Genomic DNA, 24,896 nt, shown 5'->3' with positions numbered 1-24,896 from the left:
TTCTCCTCAAAGGGTTGCTTCAGAAGCATACTCTATCAATGCAACCAGGCTGTTAATGGTTCAGCAAGATGCCTTTAAATTGTAACACTTCCTTAAGCTGAAACCCAACCCACACAAACATTTTCTGAAGGCCTCATTCACAGTGCAAACATACTGTGTGTTTAACTTTTAAGTCCTGACTGTTAACTGGGATAAACCACTTGATTAATTTAAGCACACTTGTGTTAGAGGAAAGGCTGTAGCGCTGATAAAATGTTTCTAAGAATTTGTGACATGGATCAGTCTTTTAATGATAGGGACTTGTTAAATTGAAAGGTCTGTCATAAAGTGTTTTCTAATGAAACAATGCATTAATGTCACAGTGCCTGTCTGCTTTTTACTTTTTTGAATATGAACTAAATGGCTAACACTAATTTAGTGATCAAGTGTAACACTCTTATGGAAATATTATATTTAGTGCTGCTTTAAATCTGACTAATTTTAAACTTTTTGTAGTAAATCAACATTAAGTCATTAAATCAACTCAGGGAAATGTTATGGGATTTTAAATCAAACTATGACTTTCTGGAGACAGGACATCAATTTCATAGCCTACAGGTCCACTGTAGAGGACACCAGGACTAAAAGCATGTTTAATACGCATTGTGTTTATTGACACAATAAATGAATAGGGAAAGAAATAACATTTCAATATTCCTATGAAATATTAGATATTATGAAAATTTTGCCAATGATTACTCCCATTGTTACACTTCTTTTTTTCATTACATGTTGCCCCAAGGACACATTCATATGAAAATTAGATACAGTTTATAGATAAATTGTATACAATGGGAAAACCCTCTTATGGCCATTTTACACACATACTGCATAAAGCAAAATGGTATATCAAATCATTCTGTTATATCTTTCATAACATAATTGAGAATCATCTTTAGTCCTGGTGTCGTCTACAGAGGACATAGCATAACATGAATAAAATATTGGTCACACTTTATTTTAAGGTCCATTTCTCGCTATTAACAAACCATTTATTATTACTTTTGCCTGAATAAACTCCTAATTTGCTGCTTATTAATAGTTAGTAAGGTAGTTAAGTTTAGGTAGGGATGTAGAATATGGTCATGCAGAATAAGTGCTTTATATGTAGCCTACTAACAAACAGCCGATATGTTAATAGGCATGCTAATAAGTAACTAGTTAATAGTGGGAATTGGTCCCTATACTAGTGCTAGCCGACCAAAATATCATGACAAAATCATTAAAAAAAAAATTAATCCCTGGGCCTCAGGAGGATAATATAAAAATGTGTGCGTGTTCAATAGCACATATTTAGCACATTTTCTAGTCTCTATACAAAAATGTTCGTCATTTTTTGCCATAAGGATACATTTGATCTTTTAACGAATGTAATTTCGGAAGGAAAACGAAGAGATTTTAACTTAACGTCACTTTCCCTGTTATTCACTGGGTGGCGCTTTCAGGTAATGGAAGAATACTTGTGTTGAGCATCAATGTGTCACACACTCACTCACTCACAGCATCGGCAGCAGGTGCGGGCGCGCGCGCGCATCACTGTGTGCATCACCGAGGGCATGGAGTTAAAAACCTCCATCAGTCAAACTGCGGCATTCTGATCCAGCTCAAACTTCAAGTGTGTTGTGGAGCTTGAAAGCATGGAGAAAGGACGCAGCACCCCGAAACTGTACGGATCCCTGGATCAAACAAAGCTCTGCGGAGACTCAGGCAAACAAGGTGATGAAATTCATGTGTCTCTGCATGCGTTTATGAATGTTTTGTGCTTTCTCGTGGTATACTTGACTTCAGTTTGACGTATGCATGAAATATGTTACTTTGCATTGATGCAGCTCTCTTAAACATCGTCAAGTCGCTGAGAAATAAAGTTATTTATAGTGTCGCTAATTCAGTCCATAGTTACAGCAAGCAACGTATTTAAATGAATTCATGTTTTGAGGGTGCAACTGACTGTCATTTTTATAAGTAGGCTAACAGTTATAAACAATTATGAAACATACATTATATGCTTTCACGATTTTTCTTACATTAGCCTATTGCCTATTTAGTGAATACCCTATTAAGTGGGTGTTTTAAAAAATAGCTCATGCAGTTCCTTTTTTTTTTTTTTTTTTTCAACAGTAAAATTCATGATTTGTCCCTCATTTAACAGTAGGCTACATTTAAAGGATTTTTTCCTGGCAGGTTCAGTATAGCTTTCACACCTGAAGCAGCTATTTGCTCATTCCTGCTTTCTTCTAATGATCTGACAAAGGAAATGCAATCATATTTTCATCATTATACAGATTCTGACAGCAGGGTGGAAAGAGCTAGACTGCTGTCGGCTGCCCTGACTGATATTTAGCTAGTAAAGAACAGACATTCGTGTAGAGCGTGGGAAAGAGAAACCATTCACCTTATTAGAAGTAAGTGTACCATCAGAACAATTTGAAACCGATATTTCAAGTTAAAAAAAAATTTGCCCAAATTTTTCTTCTCACTTTAGTTGTAATGAAGACAATAGACTGTTGATCTTCTATTACTTTCAAGGATTACTGGTTGGTTTAGTCAAGCATAATGTGATTACTCAAGGTGTGTTCAGTTTATTTAACTAAAGACCATCAGATTTGGAGTGATTATTAGTGATGGAAAAATTGTAAACCCATATGACTTTCTTGAGTGAAACACAGTAGGAAACATTTTGAAGAATTGTAGCCTCTCTTTTTCCAACTGAGGCGTTCAAACTTACAAAAAGTACAAAAGCTGGTACAATCAACTCTTACACTAGCTTTGTGTGAAGAAAAAAACAATGAATCCAGTTATGTACTGACAATCTTTGAAATGAAAGAACTGAACAGTCAGATCTGTAAACTAGATCAGCTGATTTATTGGAGAGGTTCAAGATACTACTTCATTGTGTCCCACATAAGAGCGAATATCTTTAACAGATGGGGTCCCTATAATGTGTGGCGGTGCCAAGAATACATTCTGTTAACATCCCATCATTATAATTTTCATCACGAGGCACAATATGGCAAGACGTTAAATTTGGATCATGCAATTAAAACAGTAAATTGCACAGTAGTAAATTGAATAAGAGAAGACAGAGGAGGTTCATCGCAGATGTACGAGTCTGTTAAAAGCTTTCAGTTTAATTTAATGTGGTCTGGGGAGTCTCAACTGTTAGCCAAACCATCGTGCACAGCTTATGTAAGACACTCTGTTGTGATTCTCACAAAACAAACACAAAACCCATTAATTAAAGGAATAGTTCACCAAAAAAAAGAGAATATTTGCTTAAATTTACTCGCCTTCAGGCCATCCAAGATGTGCAAGTTTTTTCTTCATCAGAACACATTTGGAGAAATGCACCACTATCATCACATCAATTGCTCAAAATTGGATCATCTGCAGTGAATGGGTGCCGTCAGAAGGAGAGTCCAAACAGCTGATAAAAGCATCACAATAATCCACAAATAATCCACACCACTCGGATTTAACGTTTTGTGAAGAGAAAAGCTGTGTGTTTGTAATAAACAAATCCGTCAAGATGTTTTTGAGTTTAAACCATTATTTCTGGTTGAAATGCAAGCATTCTTTCCATGATATTACTTTCTCCAGTAAAAAAAAAAAGTCATCTCGGTGCAATTTTATAGCAAGATGAAACACCAGCGCTGATTTTGCAACAAACAAATGCACTTCGCTCTAGGCAGAATCATGCAAATCCACTTCGCACCGATCGCACACTCTGGCATGTGTCAGCTAAAAAAGAGTTTTGACTTTACAGCTGAAAAACCTCAGATCAAGTCTGAAATGTGCTTTCTAGACTGTTTCAGAGCAAAGCCTGAACTTTAACCCATATTGAAAATCTGCAGTTCACAAGTCCTTCTCATTAAATCTGATAGAACTTGACAGACTCAAAGTGTAAGAAACTCCTGCAATCCTTTGGCACAATGATCTAACTAGAATCAGTTCTATGGATGCAATGACTTTAACGGTTAGAGATTCACCTTTCAGAAGACATAAATACAAATGAGACATATAAAGTACTGTTTTCCTTACATCTCTTAGGTTTTGATATAACAAGGCCGCAGTGCGTGCTTGGAAGTACTTTGATGGTTTTTGTGCAGCGTGTGCACAGGCAGAAGAGACGTGATTTTAAATTATATCTAAACACTAAGGGTTGGTTTCAATGACCCATAACAAAGTATGCCTCAGTACCTCCTTGCTTCTTTAAATTGCTACTAAATGTAATTGCATAAATAATGGAAAACAGGTTTCCAGATTACTTCCCTCCTTTCCACATTAGTTGGACAAACAGATCGTTTTGAAATGTTTTACACAAACTTTTGATGCTCAATGCTGTAGTTCATGTGGTAAAATGCAATCAAATGCTTGTGTGTGTGTTGTCGTACTGCATGAGCTGGTGTTGGAGTCGCGCCAGGCATTGTGACTGAAACTGTGAAGACACACTAGTAGAAGACCAGCTTAGGTCAGCATGAATATTTATATCGCCAGTGATATTTTTCACACACGCATTGATTTTTATGGTTTACGGGGACTCTCCTTAGGCATAATGGTTTTTATACTGTAAAAACTGTATTTTCGATTGCCCTACACCTAAACCTACCCCTTACAGGAAACTTTCTGCATTTTTAGATTTTCAAAAAACTCCATTTAGTATGTTTTTAAGTCTTTTGGATTACAGGGACACAGAAAGTGTCTTCATAAATCTTCACGTTGAAATACCATACCCATGTCTGTTATTATTTAAATTAAATATACACACACACATCTATAATACATTTATTGTATTTTATAAAATATTATACAATTATTATATTTAATAATATACTTAATACTAATAATAACTATTATTGGAACTGGTATAAATAACTGAGAATTAAAAGGGAATTTAAAAGCGCTTAATTGCGTCGGTGCCAGTAGCTTTGCGGTTAGTGCACCGACATACAGCACGTGTACCGACATAATGAAAATAATTTCACAGTTCAAAATCATAAATGGCTAATTATAGGCTTTTATTTTATATTATATTTTATAAAAAAAAATTAGTAAAGAGAACATTCTTGACACTTTAACACTCACACCTGATTTATACTCGTTTATACATCATTGTATAGGGTTCACAAAGCAAAATCACAATTTTCCCAAGGTCCTGTTGGGTTACACAACCCTCTGGTTGGGAATCACTGCCTTAGTTGATCTTCAGACATGTTTTTACTTTTTTCACATGACAAAGAAACCTCAAGTTTACATTCTTGCATTTCTTCCATCTCCATCTGAATCCTCTCTGACTTCTTACCTGTGCCCTGTCAGAGTATCACTGTTGTTTTGAGACATGAAGCTGTGAATTCCTGTCAGTCCTGCAGAGTTTTCCACGAGTGTGACAGACCAAGTCTCTGGTGAACTGACACATGTGGATAAATCTGTCAGGACTGATCTGAAACATTTGGGTGGGCGGCACTGACTCGCGCGCGCGTCACACACACACACACACACTCAGCACACTGACCAGACCACATCAGGGTATTCCATAATCCTGCTCTTGATTTATTACCCCTGTTTTCCATCCCTTTTGTTTTCCCTTGGTGGATCTGGTTTGTTTAGACGTCTTTTCTCACTGACTGTCAGGCAATTAAAAGCCAATATCTGCTCAGCACGTGAGGTGACTCATAGCTTATAGTGTTTCCGAGGGCAGAGAGAGAGAGAAAAAGCATTGAAGTGGAGTGATGGAGGGATAAAAGATGTACCTTATATCAGAGCAATGTGTTCACTCTTTACAGCCTGAGGAAGGTGTCAATGTCAGCCGCCAGTAAAAACAGAGATAGCACATCTGTAAGCCAGTGAACTCACCTGGGTTTCCTGTTAATCACTAGATATAAAGTTGAACCCCTTAAAGATGCTGTGTTGAAATAAATTACACACTTCACCTCTAAATTGGTGATTCTGTGGGATTTCTAGTTTTCCTGTGAATGCTTTTATTTTTCGCATTCACTGCATCTCTGTTCCAAACCCACTAGCTTTACTCTACACAGTTGTTAAATCGATTGTCTAAGCTAATACATGTGCACTGTTTTATAAAAAAAGATTTTTTACAATTCAGCAAGGATGCGTAAAATTGATCAAAGGTGACAGTAAAAACATTCATAATGTTACAAATAATAAATAATACAAATAAAAAATAATTTCAAATAAATTATGATCTTTTGCACTTTCTATTCATCAGAATTCATTCAGAATCCTGAAAAAAAGTATCATGGTTTTCTAAAACATATTAAGCAGCACAACTGTTTTCAACATTGATCATAATAGTTTCTTTAGCAGCAAATCAGCATATTAGAGCGATTTCTGAAATTCAGCTTTGTATCACAGGAATAAATTACATTTTAAAATATATTCAAATAGAAAACAATCATATTTAATTGTAATAATATTTCACAACATTACTGTTTCATACCATATTTATCAAATAAATGCAACCTTGCAAAAAAAAATAAAAAAGCTTACCCCGAACTTATGAACGATTTATATGTAAACAAACCCGTTTATCCTGTGAAAACACACTGGCTTATTAAAACTGTATTATCTGGAAAGAAATGTTTTATTTATTTATTTATTATTATTAGAATATAGGAAAGCGTGCATCACAGCAAAGCGATATTCACATTTAGAAACAAATGCAAAACATCTTTCCTCAAAACTACATGCATATTTAGTTTCTTGTTTTGTTTTTTGTTAGAATACTTTTTTTTTCGATGGACCCCCATGGCGCCCCCTTGTGACCCCCTGAACCCCAGTTGTAAAATCCCTGCTTTAAATTATGATATTCCTGTATTTTGTCTCATAGTGAGTCATGAATCAACTAATATCACACTGACCTTTTGGAATAAGTAAATCTGTTTGAGATCAAATATAAATCAGGTTTGTCTGTTATATCAGAAACATATTGTTCATAGAGGACCCTTAAATCATGATAACCTGATATGTATCGGCTATTATAACAGCAGACTCCTTTAATAAAGATGGAATATGTTACCCAAAGGAAATTAACCTGGTGCTTACACATGCTTTTTTAAGCTTACATGTGCTAAAAAAATCATAATAACAGTCATGTTCTTTTCACTCAGTTTTCTTTAGCTGATTTGCTCTGGCGTTTAAGAAAAGGACAGCAATGAAAAATATTGAACAACCCCAATAGCCCATACAGACACACACTTACATATTACATACAGTACAATATTTGTAATATAAGTCTGTATATGTGGAATAGCATGGCATCATTCCAGTAAGTATTACATAATTCATATTCAGTTTAGTTTCATGTTTACATGCACAGGTTTAAATGAAGTGAAATGCCAATTATGTTTGCTTTGTTGATCTGCACCAGGGATTGCAGTGGCCTTAACCAGAACGCTACTGGATTTGGGGTCAATCCCATTATATTGAAATCCAATAACTGTGTAAAACTGAAGGCCCAGGTTGTTGCCATAGAGACAGAACTTAGTTTATGAGGCATTGCAGTTGTTGAACGCATCCTAGGATAAGCCAAATGAGTCATCGGAGGATACGGACTGCCTCGCTTTTTAGGGTGCAAAAAAATGTCTGCTGTTTTTCTCAAGGCTGAAGGTCTTTGAAATGCAGACATCGAATGGAGAAGTGGAATTGTAAAAAATCAATGAGCAGTGACTGTGCACACAAATAAAACATTAGCAAAACTAATCTAGTTTTATCTTGATTTTTAGACCGAGTTATTCACCAAAAAAATGTAAACGTATTCACCCTCAGGCCATTGAAGATGTAGATGATTTTGTTTCCTCATGAGAAGAGATTATGAGAAATGTATCATTACATCACTTGCTCAGCAATGGATCCTCTGCAGTGAATGGGTGCCGTCAGAATGAGTCCAAACAGCTGATAAAAACAGCACAATAATCCAAAACCACGCATTTATTTTTCATCAGACACATCAAAACAGAATCTAAAAGACTGTTTTTAATGTTTAATATGAAATTTGGTGCCAGAATGTACGCTTCACTATTGCACAATTTTTTTTCTTTTGGTTTTATTAGTATCTGCCTGTAATTATACACACACATATATAGAGCACTGGCTCTCTGAATCAATGCTGCATGTGATAAAATGATGTTGGTCTGTGATAGAGTGACCAAAACGCTCTCGCCCACCCTCGGATTCATGCAGAGTTCAGTAATAATAACACGATATATAATAACCATCACCCAACTCCTTAGTTTCAGCCTGGTTTGAAATGTGGCTGGACAACACCAGGGCGCTTGTTAGTTGATTCCAGATTAGAGAAGCCCTGCTTCTGTAGAAATGTGTGATCATGCTGTTATTTATATCTTCAAGGGGAAGACAAAAAACTGGCAAAACATTATACAGTATCTAATACAAAGTTTTGATCATTATTTGCTTGAAACATTGTTTGTTTCTCTGGAATACTGTCATGCATGTCCATCCAAATTATATTAGATTATATTAGATTCATTAGATTATGGTTTATTTATTTACTTTTTTTCACATAAATCACAAACTTCACAGTGACAGCAGTTGGTGGTACATTACAAAAATGATTTTCATATAATGATGATGATTTTTTGCGTTGCTTTCCAGTACAAATATCTAAACATTCTTAAATCAGGGTACAATCAATTGAGGAGCAGAAGGACATAAAATAATAAGCCTTGTTCCTGTGAACAATGTGACAAAATTTTGTGATTTTTAAATCTGAAGAAAAATATTTGCCTGTAGGATAAGAAAAAAAACTTGTTACTTGTTATTTAATATAGTTTATATTTTTCTTGTTTTAAAGGGGTCATCGGATGCCCATTTTCCACTAGTTGATATGATTCTTTAGGGTCTTAATGAAAAGTTTATAACATACTTTGGTTAAAATTTCACAATGTTAGTGTAAAACAACACCCTTTTTACCTTGTCAAAAACAGCTCTGTTTACAGCGACCCATTTTGGTGCATGTCCCATTAACTGCTAATGAGCTACAGCTCACCCCGCCCCTCTCTTCTGTTCTTGTGTTAAAGTCACCGTTTTTATTCATGCAGTTATAACTGCTCAAAAACAATTTAAAATACATTTGTAAATGACTTATTAGTCAGTAGCAAACACCTTTTATAAACCCTCTACAAAGGTAACCTTAATGTAGTGTTACCATGTTATCTTTACAGAAAACATACAAAGTTTTTAATAAGACAATCACCTAGGGCTGCAACTAACGATTATTTTGATAATCGATTAGTTGGCCGATTATTCTTTCGATTAATCGATTAATCGGATTAAAAAATATTGACCAAAAAAAACACTATTCCACATTCTGCCCAATGTTCTACAAACAAACGTGACAACTGAATGCTATGAAAACATACAGTGCTTAATTTATTAGACCACTTATCATAATAAAGAGAAAACATATTTTAGAAATTTGTCAAAAATTTGTTTAAATTTAAAAATGTTATTGTCATTTATTGGACATAATAATAAAAAATGGCCTCATAACAGCTTGCATTCTTGCTGGTATTGTTTATGTACTTTTTGACTGCAATTGGGTATCGCGAAAAAAAAAAACTCAAATAAAAAATACAAAAAAAAATAAGTGCTCTGGTTTTCTTTCATAGATAACAGCAATAATGATATTATAGCATTAAAAATAGCCTACTACTGTTACTAAAGAGCTTACACATATTGGAGTACTAACCAGTACAGAAAGCCGAAAAATGATTTTGGTTATCACCAATACTGTTACTTTAGAGCAGCAGTGGCACAAACCTTACATAAACACATTGTTAAACTTACATAAATTTGTTAAGCATTGTAAAAATTTAATATAGTTTAAACCTCTATTCAAAATTAAAATAATAAAGATAATAATAAAGACGAATAAAAACACAAACTCAGTGTTAACCAACAGGTAAGAGTAATGTTCTGCAGGAACTACTTTGATCACAGTCACCTCGTCATTTCTTTATCCTGTAAAAGGCCGTTATGGAGCGTCTCATGTTTATATTCAGACAGACAATTACACGCTGTTATCCCTTTAAAGTTCCTACTCTCATAAAATATTCGCACTGCATGTTGACTTTTAAACCTTAAATTCACTTTCAACAACAGATAATTCAGCACAATGGATATGTTTGCGCTGAAAAGCCTATTAATTGTCTCCCTCTCTACTGTGTTCTGTCCGTCTGACGCGCGTGCGCGCGCCCGCCGCGCCGGCGCTCATTCGGTATTTTAAACTTAACACAGACTGTCAGGACGGACCTTTATGCAAAAATGGAAATGCTCGCGTGAATTTGTGGCATTTATAGATAAGGATATGACCGTAAACTGAACGTTTTTGCGCTGAGGACGCACACGCATCTGTCAAAGCGCCTGACAGGGCAAGCCATTACTCTTATGCATTAACTTAAAGCTTAAAATAAAGAATTATCATGTTTTGGGCAGCTTGGATCACGTGCTTCTCCGGCAGAATCTCATTCTGTTTCCTCCACTATTTTTAGATGCATTTTGTCCATAGAAATGCATTATTCAGTGCCGTAATTTGACTAACCAGCTGAAGTTGGACGTACACTGTGGGCAGACCCGATTAATCGATAATGAGAATCGTTGTCGATGATTTTCATAATCGATAATAATCGATTTTATCGATTAGTTGTTGCAGCCCTACAATCACCTTAATGCATTGTTCATTATAAACGTGTGGTTATGAATTATATTGAGAAGGTTCTAAATCAAAATGATGACATAATGTTCTCTGTGAATGTAAACTTTAGCCACATTCGTCGTGGAATTTGCTAACTAGCACATTATTTGGAAAGGCGATTTGCAAAGATTCATTAAAAAACCTTATACTCATTTCTTCTGGAGGTGAAGCTGGATCACAAACAGTTGGTACCGATCCATCCTTCAGGAACAAGTTTTTAGAAAAATCTGCTTTGTACTGACCCTCGTTTACAAAGCAGTCTGGTGTAAAATAATTTGCGCAAACATAAACGCATTTAGGTAGATCGGTGGCACATTCCCTTAAAAAAAAAAAAACGTATTACACTGCGTCTTCAGCGGCTCAGATGTCGGGGAAAAATGATGACCGCTATGTTCATTATTACATCCCACAACAAAACATCTCAATCGCTCAGGAGTCATTCTTATCTACACCTACAGAACTACATCACTTTTCCAAGAATGTGAACAGAGAAAGTGCTTATGTTGCGGTCCTACTCGCCCCACTCTGAGTAGGATTTGAACCGCGGTTTCCGGCATGGGAGGCGGGCGCTCTAATGAGGAGGCTAAAGGCCATGGCCTCTAGCGTCAGTCGGGGAGTGAGGTTTTACCTGCACAGCACTTACCCGCTGGCCTCTGCTACACTCACACCCCTAAACCTCACTCCCATCCGGGTCACGGCACCAATGTTGCGGTCCTACTCACGAGGTTTAACCTGCACAGCACTTACCCGCTGGCCTCTGCTACACTCACACCCCTAAACCTCACTCCCATCTGGGTCACGGCACCAATGTTGCAGTCCTACTCGCAAGGTTTAACCTGCACAGCACTTACCCACTGGCCTCTGCTACACTTATTATTTGTGTGGATTTGGGTGGATTTTTATCATTAAAGGGTGGTTGTGTAAACACACTGCCAACATACATTTAAGTTTAAACACCATGTAAAAGTGAATTTTGCATCTGATGTCCCCTTTAAGCATAAAGTCACTTAATTTTGATTTTTTTTTTTTTTTTAGAAAACAAGGCTTAATATCTTAAGTAATTGTGCTTCTCAAGTCAATGTGTCCTCATTTAAGAATGTTTAGATTTTTTCCCACTGTACCACTAATCGCTGTCACCCAGTTCTCACTTAAAATATTGTTTCATGTTTGCCGTGTACATGGGTGTAATGTAATGTGCATGAACAGTTCTCATCATAGTTCATGTGTTCTTCATTGCAGCTGAAGAGGATGTGGTGTCCATGGCTGATTCCACCATCACAGTGAAGGACATTGAGGGAGAGCTGTTCAAAATCGAGAGGATAAAGGACGCCCTGGTCCGGAAAGAGTCTGAGCTCAGATATATGTGAGTCGGGTTTTTTGAGTTTTACAGTGTTCTTGTACTATGTTAGAACCTGAGGCAGCTCTTTTACACACAAGGTTAAAGCAATTGTTCACCCAAACATGAAAAATTGCTGAAATGTTACTCACCCTCAGTCCATCCAAGATGTACTACATCTACATGCATTACACCACTTGCTGACCAATGGATCCTCTGCAATGAATGGGTGCCGTCAGAATGAGAGTCCAAACAGCTGATAAAAACATCACAATAATCCACAAGTAACTCCAGTCCATCAATTAATGTCTTTAGTTAATTTTGTTTACCCTATTCACCTTCAGTGTCTCGCCTTAACTTTAAACCATTGCTTCTGGCCAAAATACAACTCCACAATCCATAATAATGCTTCCTCTAATACATTAGACATCAACAGAAAATGCAATGCAACACAGTTGATGCTATGTAAGCTGACATTACCTAATAAAAAATAAGTTATTTTCTACAACATTGATCGTATTGAATATCTGCATGTCCTCAGGTAATTATGGGGTAATCTACATTCATTTTATGTCAACAGTTACCATTAGGTATTTTCTTAGACACATAACTGAAGGTATAAACCTTTGAGATGAAAATAAAATGAACCGTATTCTTTCTGTTATGTTATATTCACACAAATGTATCATCATTATTAATTTTTAATTGTCAAAGCTCTCTACAAAGACAATTCATTCATTGTATGGAAAAAACAGCTTGGATATTCTGCAAAAAAGTACATTTTTAAATGAGCTATGCCTTTTCAAAATAAATAAAATCAGAATAAGTGTCACATTGACTCTCATTCCTTGTTTGTTTTTCATTCAATACCAGTTTTAACACATATAATGTGTAGCCAGAATCAGTGCAGAGCAGGAGTGTGAGATACAGGTGTAGATGAGATAAAAGCAGGGGAAATTGTTGAGGACATTTATAGATAAAGGGATGCACTGCATTTATTTACAACAATAGCATCTGATGGAGTCTGTCACAAGCCCTGCAAGTCAGATTTGTCTGTTATGGCAGTAATATGTGTCTGCCGGAGCTAGATATCAAATGCAAATATATGGATCTGTGTTGTTATTTGTGTGTGTTTGACAGCAATGTGAATACTATCTAGAAAAACATATTATCTGTTATTTCAATGCTGAACAGAGACTACTTCGGCATCAACCAGTGAAATCATGGTATTCACACTTACCCGGCTAACAAAATATGTTCTAAGACCATTTCTATTAATTTATGAAAATGTTATTTCTGGATGTTAAAAGCATACATTTTTTTTAAAACGTTTAAACATGTTTTTTCCTCGTTATCCAAATGTTAAAGGAACGTTCCATTTTATAAATTTGCAAACATTATGGGCTTTTTACTTCTGAATGTTTTCTAAACAGTAACTTTTACAAAACTGTTATACGAACATCCAGCTAAAGCATTTCAGAAAAATGAAGTTCTATGAAGGATGTGTAAATTATGTGCTAATGTTTTAAGAACATTACCAGATTAGATTAGATTACTTAGATTTTTCTTAATTTTTTCCTTATTTGTCAGGATGGATGACATCCAGTTGTGTAAGGAGATCACAAGGCTCAAAAAAGAACTCCAGAAATTGGTTTCCATCCCAGGTATGTTCACCAAAAAATGCTGTACCAGAATTTTAAGCAATAATATTGTGCTGTTGCATTGAGCCTGTGAGATGATCTCATTCTCAATGGTGAAGAACATCTGTTTTTAATTCCTACCACAACAACAATTCCTAGACAATGAGCAGCTCCCTGATGCTTTAAACAGTTTAAACCAAACATTATGTCTGTTAGATACTCAAGTAATATTATTTTTTTCTTCAGTACATTCAAATTATTTAACTGCAAATTAGTCCCACAGCATATTAGATTGATTTCTGAAGGATCATGTGACACTGAAAACTATAATGATGCTGAAAACTTTGCCACAACAAGAATACATTTTAAAAATATATTTAAACAGAAAACAGGCATTTTAAATTATAAAATTTCTAATTTTACTGTATTTTTTATCAAATAAATGCAGCCTTTTTGAACATAAAAAACCAACCCTGAACTTTTGAACCATCGCGTATAATAAATTGATTCAGCTAACATCTACAGTCTATAAGAGAATTCAAGAAAAAAATGGATTGGCTATCTAATATTATGCAACTGCTTTTAATTTCTTCATGTTCTTTATTAGCATCATACCTCCTGCTTTCATGTCAGCCTGTCGTCAGCACATGGTTGTGACATACTTCACTATAGGTCTCCTGTTTCCAAGGAGATGCACGAATGACGCGTACATCACGTTTTGTTTACTGCTGAAACCTCATTTCGCAAGTGCATACAAAGCTTGTGCGCACAGAGGTTATTTATCCACACCGGCAGATAATAATGTCTTATACTGTGTACCATCCCAACTCAAGGGGGAAACGCATTCCAGTGCTAGTGATGTCCATTTATTCTGAGACCTTCAGGTCATTTCTGGCTCATCTGTGGAATCAGGATTTTGAAGTACTTTGATATTTTATCATATCTATCATCATTTACTCATGTTGATCCAAACCATAATGACTTCCTGTCTTCACAACAAAAGGCAATTATTTCTTATTTTCTGTATAAAATAAATAATACAACAAAAATATGGTGTAGGATTTGCTTAAAAGCTAAGGAAACAATTTTCACTTAGAAACTGATTTTACAAATAATAATGAAACCACAAGTAACATGTTAAATTAAACATGCCGTTTTTTAAGTAGAAAGACTGAAATAACTCCAATAATTAGTTTGTTACAGCTTCAAAAAAATTGTGTAGCATACAGCTCAGATAATAAAAGTAGTCCATATGAAATGAGTGTCTATTTACACAGTAGCCTGCCTTGAAGCTGCTTACACTAGCTCCTCTCACTAAAACACGGCCATCTGATAACAGCTGCTGTGGTGCAAGGAGTAACACCGTGTCCGAACTACACGCGACGCGACAAGATTCCAGCGACAAGCAATTTGGGTGTCCAAACCTAACGCGACGCGACAGAATCAGTCAAATATCACAGCCAATCAAAAGTGTGTGTGGGCGGGCTCTCTCTGGAAGCGCACGGCACTCGCAACGAAATAGATGCGTTTATAATCTAATTTATAAATATTAAACCTTTTTAATATTAATAAATGTATGTAATACTGAGTGACTGATACCATCTTTGTTTTGGAATACACCTGTTGGTTTGCAATGAGTTCACTGTTTTAACGTACATCTTTGCTTTAATTTATTTTCAAAATCTGAGGTACATCTGTTGTTGCTTTCAGTATGGCTATAAGGTCACACAAAATTATATTTATACTAATATTAGACATGTTTAACTGAATAAAGCACATAATAATGGAAATTGTAAGTTGCTGCTCCAGCTGCGACGTCGCAGAAATAGAAACCGTTTCTAAAATAGATATTTTGTGTGTCGCTGTCATGGCTAGTTAGGACAAAAACTCCAATTAACGTGGAAAAGATACCTTTTATCGTGTGTAGTTAGGACATGGTAGAAACTTTTGACGCAATCAACCTGAGTTTAAGTCCACCTTGTGGCATTTTGCCTTTCGAGGGGTTAGGGGTTAGGATAGGTCCTCAAGCTGGGATTCGAACTTGGGACACCTGTAACGCAATGGCGTTATATGTCGTCATACTGCCCACTAGGCTATCTGCGCCAACTAGAATCTACCTTTCTCCGAACCCGTTCTTCTCCCTTTTCCTATCACATATCAGGAAAGGTGTTTAATAATGCGGTTAGAGGTAGGTGTAAGGAGGGCTTTATTTTCCAAATAAAGTGGCATCCATTTAATAATTTTATTAAAAATGTTAATTTACACTGAGTCAAAAATGCAATGTTATGAAATATTATTACAATTTAAAATAACAAATATATGTTAAAATTAGTGCTGTCAAATGATTAATCGTGATTAATCGCATCCAAAATAAAATATTTTGTTTACATAATATATGTGTGTACTGTGTATATTTATTATGTATATATAAATACACACACATACAGTATATATTTTGAAAATATTTACATGTATATGTATATTCATATAATTTATATTATATATTTAAAATATAAACAACATATTTTTCTTAAATATATACATGAATGTGTATTTATATATACATAATAAATATACACAGTACACACATATATTATGTAAACAAAATATTTTATTTTGGATGCGATTAATCATTTGACAGCACTAGTTAAAATGTAATTTATTTCTGTGATGGTAAAGCTGAATTTTTTGCATTATTACTCCAGTCTTCAGTCTCACAGGATCCTTTAGAAATCATTCGATTTGCTACTCAAAAAACATTTTTTGAAAACCGTTGTGCTGCTTAATATTTTTGTGGCTACTGTGGTGCATAAATTTTTTTCCTGATTCTCTGACTAATAGAAAGTTCAGAAGAACAGCATTTATTTGAAATGGATATATTTTTGTAACATTATAAATGTCTTTACTTCCATGTTTGCTCAAATGGTTTTTGCAGACAAAGACAAGTCAAATGAGGACAGACAGCGTGAGGAAGAACTACTTCAGCAGATCCAGAAGCTGGTGGAGACGCGGGACTTTTTAGTGGATGACATGGAGTTTGAGAGGCTCAGGTCAGTTTTAAAGAGGGACAGAAACATGGGCTGCAACCCTTTAGAATGTGTGACCGTTGGCCCCAAGAATGTGTTTTGTGCCTCTTGTGGCTGTTCCCTCATCTGTGAAGATACTGCAATCCAATTACCCTCTATTTGAAGCCAATAATCCACCCGTACTTCACAACGGCCGTCACACACACACCTCACATCACACTCACAGACGGTCCCAGCGGCTTGATTCTGAGAAACCAGAGAGATTGATTTGCAGGCAAGAAAGAAATGGAAAAAAGAAAAGAGCTGTGTTTTTTCGGTGGGCTGGGCTGATTGCCATCTGCCAAGACCTCACGACTGTGTGTGTGTGTGTGTGAGTAATCCTGAGTGACGCACGCATCAGAGCCCAACACCAATGAAGTCCTCACAGTTTATTCATGGGATAAATGAGCCGCCGTCACCCACATGACAAGCAGCTATTACATGGATGGATGGTGGAGAGAGAGAGAGAGAGACCGAGAGATGTCAAACACTCTTGGTTTGCACACTAAACCGATGTGATAAGAGAATAATTGATTGTTTGGAGTTTGTGTGTGAATGTTTGGTTAATGCTCGGTGTCTCACTTCACAGTTGTTTGCATGTGGGTCTAGTTTTACATTTCAGGGACTGTGAAAAATAGTAAATCTTTTTGGCATTGTGGGGAGCAAACAGCAACTGAGCAAGAACAATGGCTTTACAAAAATACTGAATATAATCTCAGTGAAAATATATAAATGCAGAAAGCTTAGTGTGATTTATTAGATTAAAAATGAGGACAATTTGCAATGATTTTGTATATAAAGCTTTAAAATTCAGTTTTAATTTATTTAATTTAAGTCTGAAATATATTAAAGTAAGAACAGATTCTGAATAAGGTTCATTTTTATTCACAAATGGTGTTTTTTATAATGACACAGTTTTTACAGTATATGAAAAATTAGTGGCAAAAAAGTGCTTTTATAGAAGGTACATGTTCATTCCATTAACAAACCTTGGCAGGTGTGTGCCAATTTAAATGTTTTGGGGTCAGTACGATTTTTAAGAAATTAATATTTTTATTTAGCAAGGATGCATTCAATTGATCAAAAGTGTCATTAAAGACTTTTATTATGTTATAAAAGATTTCTTTTACAAGTAATTGAAAAATAATTACTATTCATCAAAGAATCTGGAACAAATGCATCAGTTTCCACAAAAATATTAAGCAGCACAACTGTTTTCAACATGGATAGTATTAATAAATGTTTCTTAAACAGCAAATCAGCATATTAGAATGATTTCTGAAGGATCATGTGACACTGAAGACTAATGATGCTGAGGTAATGATGCTTCAGCTTTACCATCCCAGGAATTAATTACATTTTAACATTCAAATTCAAAATAATTATTTTAAATTGTAATAATATTTCACAATATTACTGTTTTACTGTGTTTTTCTTCAAATAACATTCAAAAACATTAAAAATTCTTACTGACCCCTGACTTTTGAATGGCATGTGCACATTAAAATGTATCCTAACTTGTGTATTTGTGTGTTTGCCTTCCTGACGCCTGTTATTCTCCACTCAGAGAGCGAGAAGAGGACAAAGAGATGTCTGACTTCCTACAGACCAAATTTCCCAACAGGTGCAGCATGAAAAGTATGTATGTGTGTGTTACTGTGGTGCTGTGAGCTCAAGGCCAAGGTCTTAAACCTCCGTATTTCAGTGTTGAATGCACAAATTAACATAATAATGCATTCTTTGAGCATCTCCCTAATTGTTTTACTCACTGCCTGCTCAAGTTTAATGAAAATGGAAACTACAGAAATGAATAAGGAATCTGCTTATGGTATGGTATTGTCAGAAGCGTGAATGTTAATTCTGTTCTCGAGGTGTTAATAAGCGGTCTTCATTTGTTTTCTTTTAGTTCAAAACTAATGAGCTAGTTCAGAACCGGAATAAATAGTGCAGAAGTACATGAATGTCACAGAAAGTGGGAAGGCTTGACTGTAAATTAGAGAGAACACAGTCAAATACTAATCAGTGTTGTGGTGAGAGTTTGAAACGTCTCACAAAAATACAGAACTATTTCATAATCTTTGGTGCTGCTTTTAAAAAGCTTATGAACTGAGCTTTTCACTCAAAGTAAACATATTTTCTCATATTGTCATATTTTCCCACAGCCATATCACCCTGCAGCCCAAGACCGGTTGCCCACTGAAGCCAAGCAGGGTTGAGCCTAGTCAGTACCTGGATGGGAGACCTCCTGAGAAAACTAGGTTGCTGTTAGTAGAGGTGTTAGTGAGGCCAGCAGCGGGTGCTCACCCTGTGGTCTGTGTGGGTCCTAAGGCCCCAGTATAGTGATGGGGACACTATACTCTCAGAAGAGCACCGTTTTTCAGATGAGACGTTAAACCGAGGTCCTGACTCTCTGTGGTTACTAAAAATCCCATGGCACTTCTCGTAGGGGTGTCCTGGCCAAATTCCCTCTACTGGCCCTTGTCAATCATGGCCTTCCAATAATCCCCATCCACTTGATTGGCTCTATCACTCTCTCCTCTCCACCTGTAGCTGGTGTGTGGTGAGCGCACTGGCGCCGTTGTGCTGTGGCTGCCGTCGTATCATCCAAGTGGATGCTGCATACTGGTGGTGGTTGAAGAGAGACCCCCTATATGATTGTAAAGCACTTTGGGTGTACAACAATACACAAAGCGCTATATAAATGCCTCATTCATTATAATAATCTGATCTCAGTCCAACTCTATTCCACAGTTCAGTTCAGTGTGAATCAATATTTATTTACACAACACACTTTTTTTTTTTTTTTTTTTTTTCAAAGCAGCTTTACAGAAAATCATGATGTTAATGTTTGTAGTATAGTCATATTTGGCGGACTAGAACTGGTCATAGTTATCATTTTGCATTGATAAGCAATCAAGCAGTTGACGTGCTATATTATATATATCGCCCTTTGCAAGTATATTGTATGTACAGTATGGATAAATGTCCAATTTTTTTCTTTATAAAGAGCTGGGTGACAAAATATTTACATTTTGCTAATGTTTTACACGAGTGTACTGTTTACGTTTTGCAACAATTACGTTTACGAATGAAGTAATTTTTTTACGTTTACAAACTAATTCAGTTCAATTCAAATCAACTCAAATTATATGAACTGTGCTTTTCAACTTCGTTCAGTGCAACTGAAATCTGATTGTTTAATTCACTTGAGTTTTACCAAAGTGAACCTGACTTTTACTGAACTCAGTTATATCCAAATAATTTAAATTCAGTTTCAAGCATTTTCCTAAATTCACTAAAAAATATATCCTATTGAAATAATTTCCACTCAGAAATTATTAGTACATTTCACATTTAATTAGAAATGGCAAGTAACACATTGAATTAAACTTTAAATTTTGAAATAGAAACATTTTCATATATTTTCTTGCTAAATGTACTCCAATAATCTTAATTCTATTTACAACTATTGAAAACCATTTTTGTAGTGCACAGATCATTTCAACTCATAATGCTGTCAAAATTCATTTAAGCCCAATATATTTGCAAATGTTCTGGTATACCTCAGCGCTGATGCTCATCAGTGTTCAGAGACACTTGAGATTCAGAGAAGGTCACTGCATTTCTCTCGCTCGCTCTCATTCAGGTCACACCAAGGACAAGAGAATGACGTCCAGAGCCCAGCAGACCTCGTCTCCGTACGTGACCAAGACAGGTGTCACCCTGCTGAAAGAGTGCTGCGGCTTCACCTGCTCCATCATGTAGATACGTGAATGTAAATCAGGACAGAGTGACGAGTAAACAAGCCCTCAGATCCGTGATTCAGCACAATATTTTCAAGCACTCTTTCACATTACATTTCAGAACAGACGGCAGTGCATGAGCGCCAAACTGATGTGCATATTATAAAGAATTATTGCATTAACCTAATTGAGGAGAGATCCAGAATTAGCAGTGTGCTTATGGTACGGTGTAGTTTTAAAGGCATATAGTTCACTCAAAAATGAGAATTCTGTACTCATTTACGCCTTGATATTTTGAAGAATGCTGGTAACCAAAGGGTTTCGGTTCCCATTGACTTCCATTGTATTTTTTATACTATGGAAGTAAATGTGAACCAAAATGATAAGGATACCAGCATTCTTCAAAATATCTTCCTTTGTGGTTCACAGAAGCAAGAAATTCATACAGGTCTGGATGAGGGTGAGTAAACTGTGACAGAATTCGCATTTTTGGGTGAACTCTTCTTTTAAAGCAGACTAACATCAGGCTCAGCTGCAGAATTCCCATGAGTAGTTGTTAAGCTCTTGCTCTTGCTAGCACATTACTTCCTCCCTTTCTTCTAGCAAAAGACTCAATTATCTGTTGTGGAGTTGCATCACCAGCCAACCACAATGTATGTCAGCAAAAACACTGACATCGTCCTTGGGTTTTGAAGGAATAGTTCCCCCAAAAATGAAGATTCTGTCAATATTTGATGATAAGGAGGGTGCTAAGGATCTGCCCGGTCCAAAATCTCTCCAGTTAGGCTAGAGAAAAAAATACTTTAGCTTGAGTTTTGCATTGGGAAATTTTAGTTTGCTAAAGCTCATGAATTCAGTGCAGAGCAGGGTTATTTTAGTTCACTAAAACTAAAACCATAAAAAAACAAAAACATTTCCGTTACTTAACTAACATGAAATCAAGTGGTAATAAAACCTTCAACCAAGGCAGAATTTCTCATTTTCATTTAGTTGAACGATGTCATAACTAAAATGAAAACTGAAATCAAATTAATAAAAACTAGTATATAAAACAGTTTAAAAAATGTCAAAATCAAAATGACTAAAAGTTTAGTATAATACAAATAAAAACTAATTCATAGTAACAAGAGACTGGAGGTAAAATAATAAACCTTAACAAATGTTTAATTTTCTTAGATGAGTACTGAGCAGCACTAGCATGTTTTTTTTAATGATGGTGTATAATTAAACAACAGAGATTGCCAGATCATCTGCTTACTAATTAGGTGCTTCTGACTTCTACCTTCACAGATTTCATCTTCATTTTTAACTATGATGCTGATGAAAGTTGTATAGTTTTGTGGTGCCCAGTATGTATCTTGACAATACAAATGCAGTTTGAAAGTTAAAACAGATATATTTATATTTGACCCAATTGTAGTTGATTTTCAAATTTAATAAGTAAATGCCTTTATCTTTATCCACTGTAATGTACTTTAGTATTTATAACATTATTTATATGTACAAATTGTGTACACTCCTGTTTAAAAGTTTGGGGTCAGTAAGATTTTTTTTTAATTAATACTTTTTTAGCAAGATGCATTAAAGTGACAGGGAAGACATTTATAATGTAACAATATCTGAATAAAACCTATAAGTTTCCTCAAATATTAAGCCATACAGAATTATTTTTGCGGGATATTATGATGCTGAAAATTCAGCTTTGCAACATTTTAAAACATAAGAAAATACAAAGTGTTATTTTAAATTGTAATAATATTTCACAGTATTACTGTTTTACTGTATTTGTGATCAAATAAATGCAGCCTTGGGGAACATAAAAATATTTTAAAATCTTACCAACCCCAAACATCGGAATGGTAGTGTATTTGTGATGCAACGTATTAACTACAGTGTTTATGCAACAAACAAAAAAAAATTATATTTTATCTTTGAAAAAGATATCAAATTGTGAAGCTGGTGATAATTGTCTATTAATATGCAGCAACAAAATATTGAAATATAATGCTCACAGACATACTTGACATGTGCTGTGCAGGAATTTATTCATGCTGATGCTTCTGTTGTTATTTTCATGCCTCTAAATGATATTTTTCCACTAATGAATATAAAAGAATTATGATGAACGCACCGAGGCTTCATTGTCTTTTAGTGGACAGCTAAATATACTACAGACACATAACATTATCTTTTATATAAATAACAAAACCATGATAATCAAAGTCGAAAAAATAATATAACACTAATAGAAAAGAAAACATCTTATAATATGTAGTCCAACATCTTAAGTTTGAAGATCAACATTTCTTAAATAGATTTGTTAGTGTGGAAAGAGTGATTTTATGTTGATTTCACATTAGTAAAATCTCCATACCGCAACAAATCTTATCCTGAGCACTAGCATTGCTCTTATGGCTTTATTGGCAGGAAGGATCCGAGAAATTACAGGCAATAAATGGCTGCTGATATCAAATCTGCTGGTATTTTGAATGACCTCTCGCTCTGCACAGTATAATCAGGATTCAGTTTACATGGCCGATTCTTCTTCATCAAGCTCTCACAGAGCATCTGTGACATTTCTGTTGATTGGCTGAACTCTCTCCACAGCTGCAGGGAAATCTAGCTCATTTCCCCTGTCGCTGCTGGCAGTGTGATGTTTACCTCTGCTGTCATGATCATGTCAAAATGATCAAACTCATAATAAATATCTCTTAATTGGTCTTGACAGTATTGTCAAGTGAGGTCGATTATTGACATTCAGCTGAAAAAATGAAAAGCTGATTCATTTTTCAAATAAATTATTGACTCTTATAAAATGCTCTCTGCTCTAGCAAAGACCATTTTATTCTTGTAAAGAGCTTTTTCCCCTTGCTTTGTGTGCTCATGGGCTGCTGACAAGACCAAAGTGTTTCAGTGTTTTTATGTCTATTACAGTATCTGCACAGGATATTGACTATGAGTCGTGGACAGTGTTGGGGAAAGTTACTTTTAAAAGTAATGCATTAAAATATTGCGTTACTCGCTAAAAAAGTAACTAATTACGTACTTAGTTACTTTTTATGGAAAGTAATACATTACGTTACTTTTTAAATCTGAGCAGGGCTTGATTGTTTGTTTTTAATATAAGAAGTTCTATTTATAGCAAATGCAAAAGCCCTTTCACACCAAAAAGTGTAGTGAATAAACCTCAGGTTGAAGGAAGAGAACACACTTCAGTAATAAAAAAAACAATGAAGCACAATTGTTAGTTTATCTAAAGTCACTTTTGCTTGTTAGTATGGTTGAACTGGATCATCAAAGGTCAGCAGCAAAGACATTGCTTAATAAAATGGGATTAGACACATTTGTGTTGTTTAACATATTGCAGGTTTGCGTCAAATTCTGAGTTTGCATTTCACTGTTTTAATTAATTTTGATGAATACTAAATCTGTTTTTTGCGAGTGAGATGAATTAGAACTAACATCATGTTGACACAGCGCACACAACGCCTCTGTACTTCCAATTTCTCCCAATTTGGAGACAGGAGACTTGTCAGTCAATAAATGGGAAAACAAAGTAACTGGCCTTACTTGTAATGCGTTACCCCCAACACTGGTCATGGAGGAATTTTTTTTCTTTGACTTTTTTCTGTAGAGCTCCTGAAACTGTTAAATACACAGTTAAATGTTTTTGAAAAAAGACTCACCAAATCAGCATTTACTTAATCAACAATAGAGTAGAGCAGTAATATATGAAATATTATTACAGTATAAGATAACTGTTTTCTATTTGAATATATTTTAGAATGTATGTTTTATTCCTGTGATAAAGCTGAATTTTCAGCATAGTTACTCCAGTCTTCAGTCACATGATCCTTGAGAAATCATCCTAATATGATGATTTACTATTAGTATCATTTATTAATATTCCCAATTATTATCAATGTTGCAAACAGTTGTTCCACTTAATATTTTTGTGAAAACCATGCCCCTTTTTTTTCAGGATTCTTGGATGGAAAGAAAAGTACATTCAAAAGAGCAGCTTTTGTTAATAGAAAGGCTTTTATTACTGTGTTTACTGTCACTTTTGAATCAGTTTCATTTATTTAGTTATTTACTGATTTACTTTTTTTAATAATTAGCTGGGTCTTACCAAAATGTGTTTTCTCACGCTCTTTTTTTAATTTGGCTTTCAACCTTTTCCTCTGTTGATCTGCATCACACTCAGAAATGTGCTGTGAGTCAGAACTGACTCATTCGGTGACCGTGCACGTTAATTACAGGAGGATGTTCCTGTGAGTTCTGCTTCTAATGAAGAACTCTGAAAAGCTTAGATATTTTCTCAGGTATGTTAATCAACAGTCA

The 24,896-nt window shown here is 35.2% G+C and overlaps 1 protein-coding gene across 1 annotated transcript; it reads left to right on the top strand.

Annotated features, from left to right (window-relative positions):
* The first annotated feature begins 1,521 nt into the window (after positions 1–1,521).
* Positions 1,522–22,681, top strand: LOC306861735 (bMERB domain-containing protein 1-like). The gene is made up of 6 exons (XM_079404161.1): positions 1,522–1,755; positions 12,008–12,131; positions 13,695–13,768; positions 16,680–16,794; positions 18,377–18,447; positions 20,456–22,681. Exons 1-6 carry the CDS (start codon positions 1,677–1,679, stop codon positions 20,572–20,574), a joined length of 582 nt encoding a protein of 193 aa, XP_079260287.1. The 5' UTR covers positions 1,522–1,676; the 3' UTR covers positions 20,575–22,681.
* Positions 22,682–24,896: the final 2,215 nt, after the last annotated feature.

This window comes from Barbus barbus (assembly GCF_936440315.1).
Source record: "Barbus barbus genome assembly, chromosome: 4".
Classification (NCBI taxonomy): Eukaryota; Metazoa; Chordata; class Actinopteri; order Cypriniformes; family Cyprinidae; genus Barbus; species Barbus barbus.
This window is presented reverse-complemented; position numbering and strand designations above follow the sequence as displayed.

Bases quoted from the DNA above. Each gene is read 5' to 3' on its own strand.
- LOC306861735 (XM_079404161.1), top strand. From the start codon at position 1,677: ATGGAGAAAGGACGCAGCACCCCGAAACTGTACGGATCCCTGGATCAA. The intron at 12,132-13,694 runs GTGAGTCGGGTT...CTTATTTGTCAG, and splicing joins GAGTCTGAGCTCAGATATAT to GATGGATGACATCCAGTTGT. The intron at 18,448-20,455 runs GTATGTATGTGT...GCTCTCATTCAG, and splicing joins CAACAGGTGCAGCATGAAAA to GTCACACCAAGGACAAGAGA.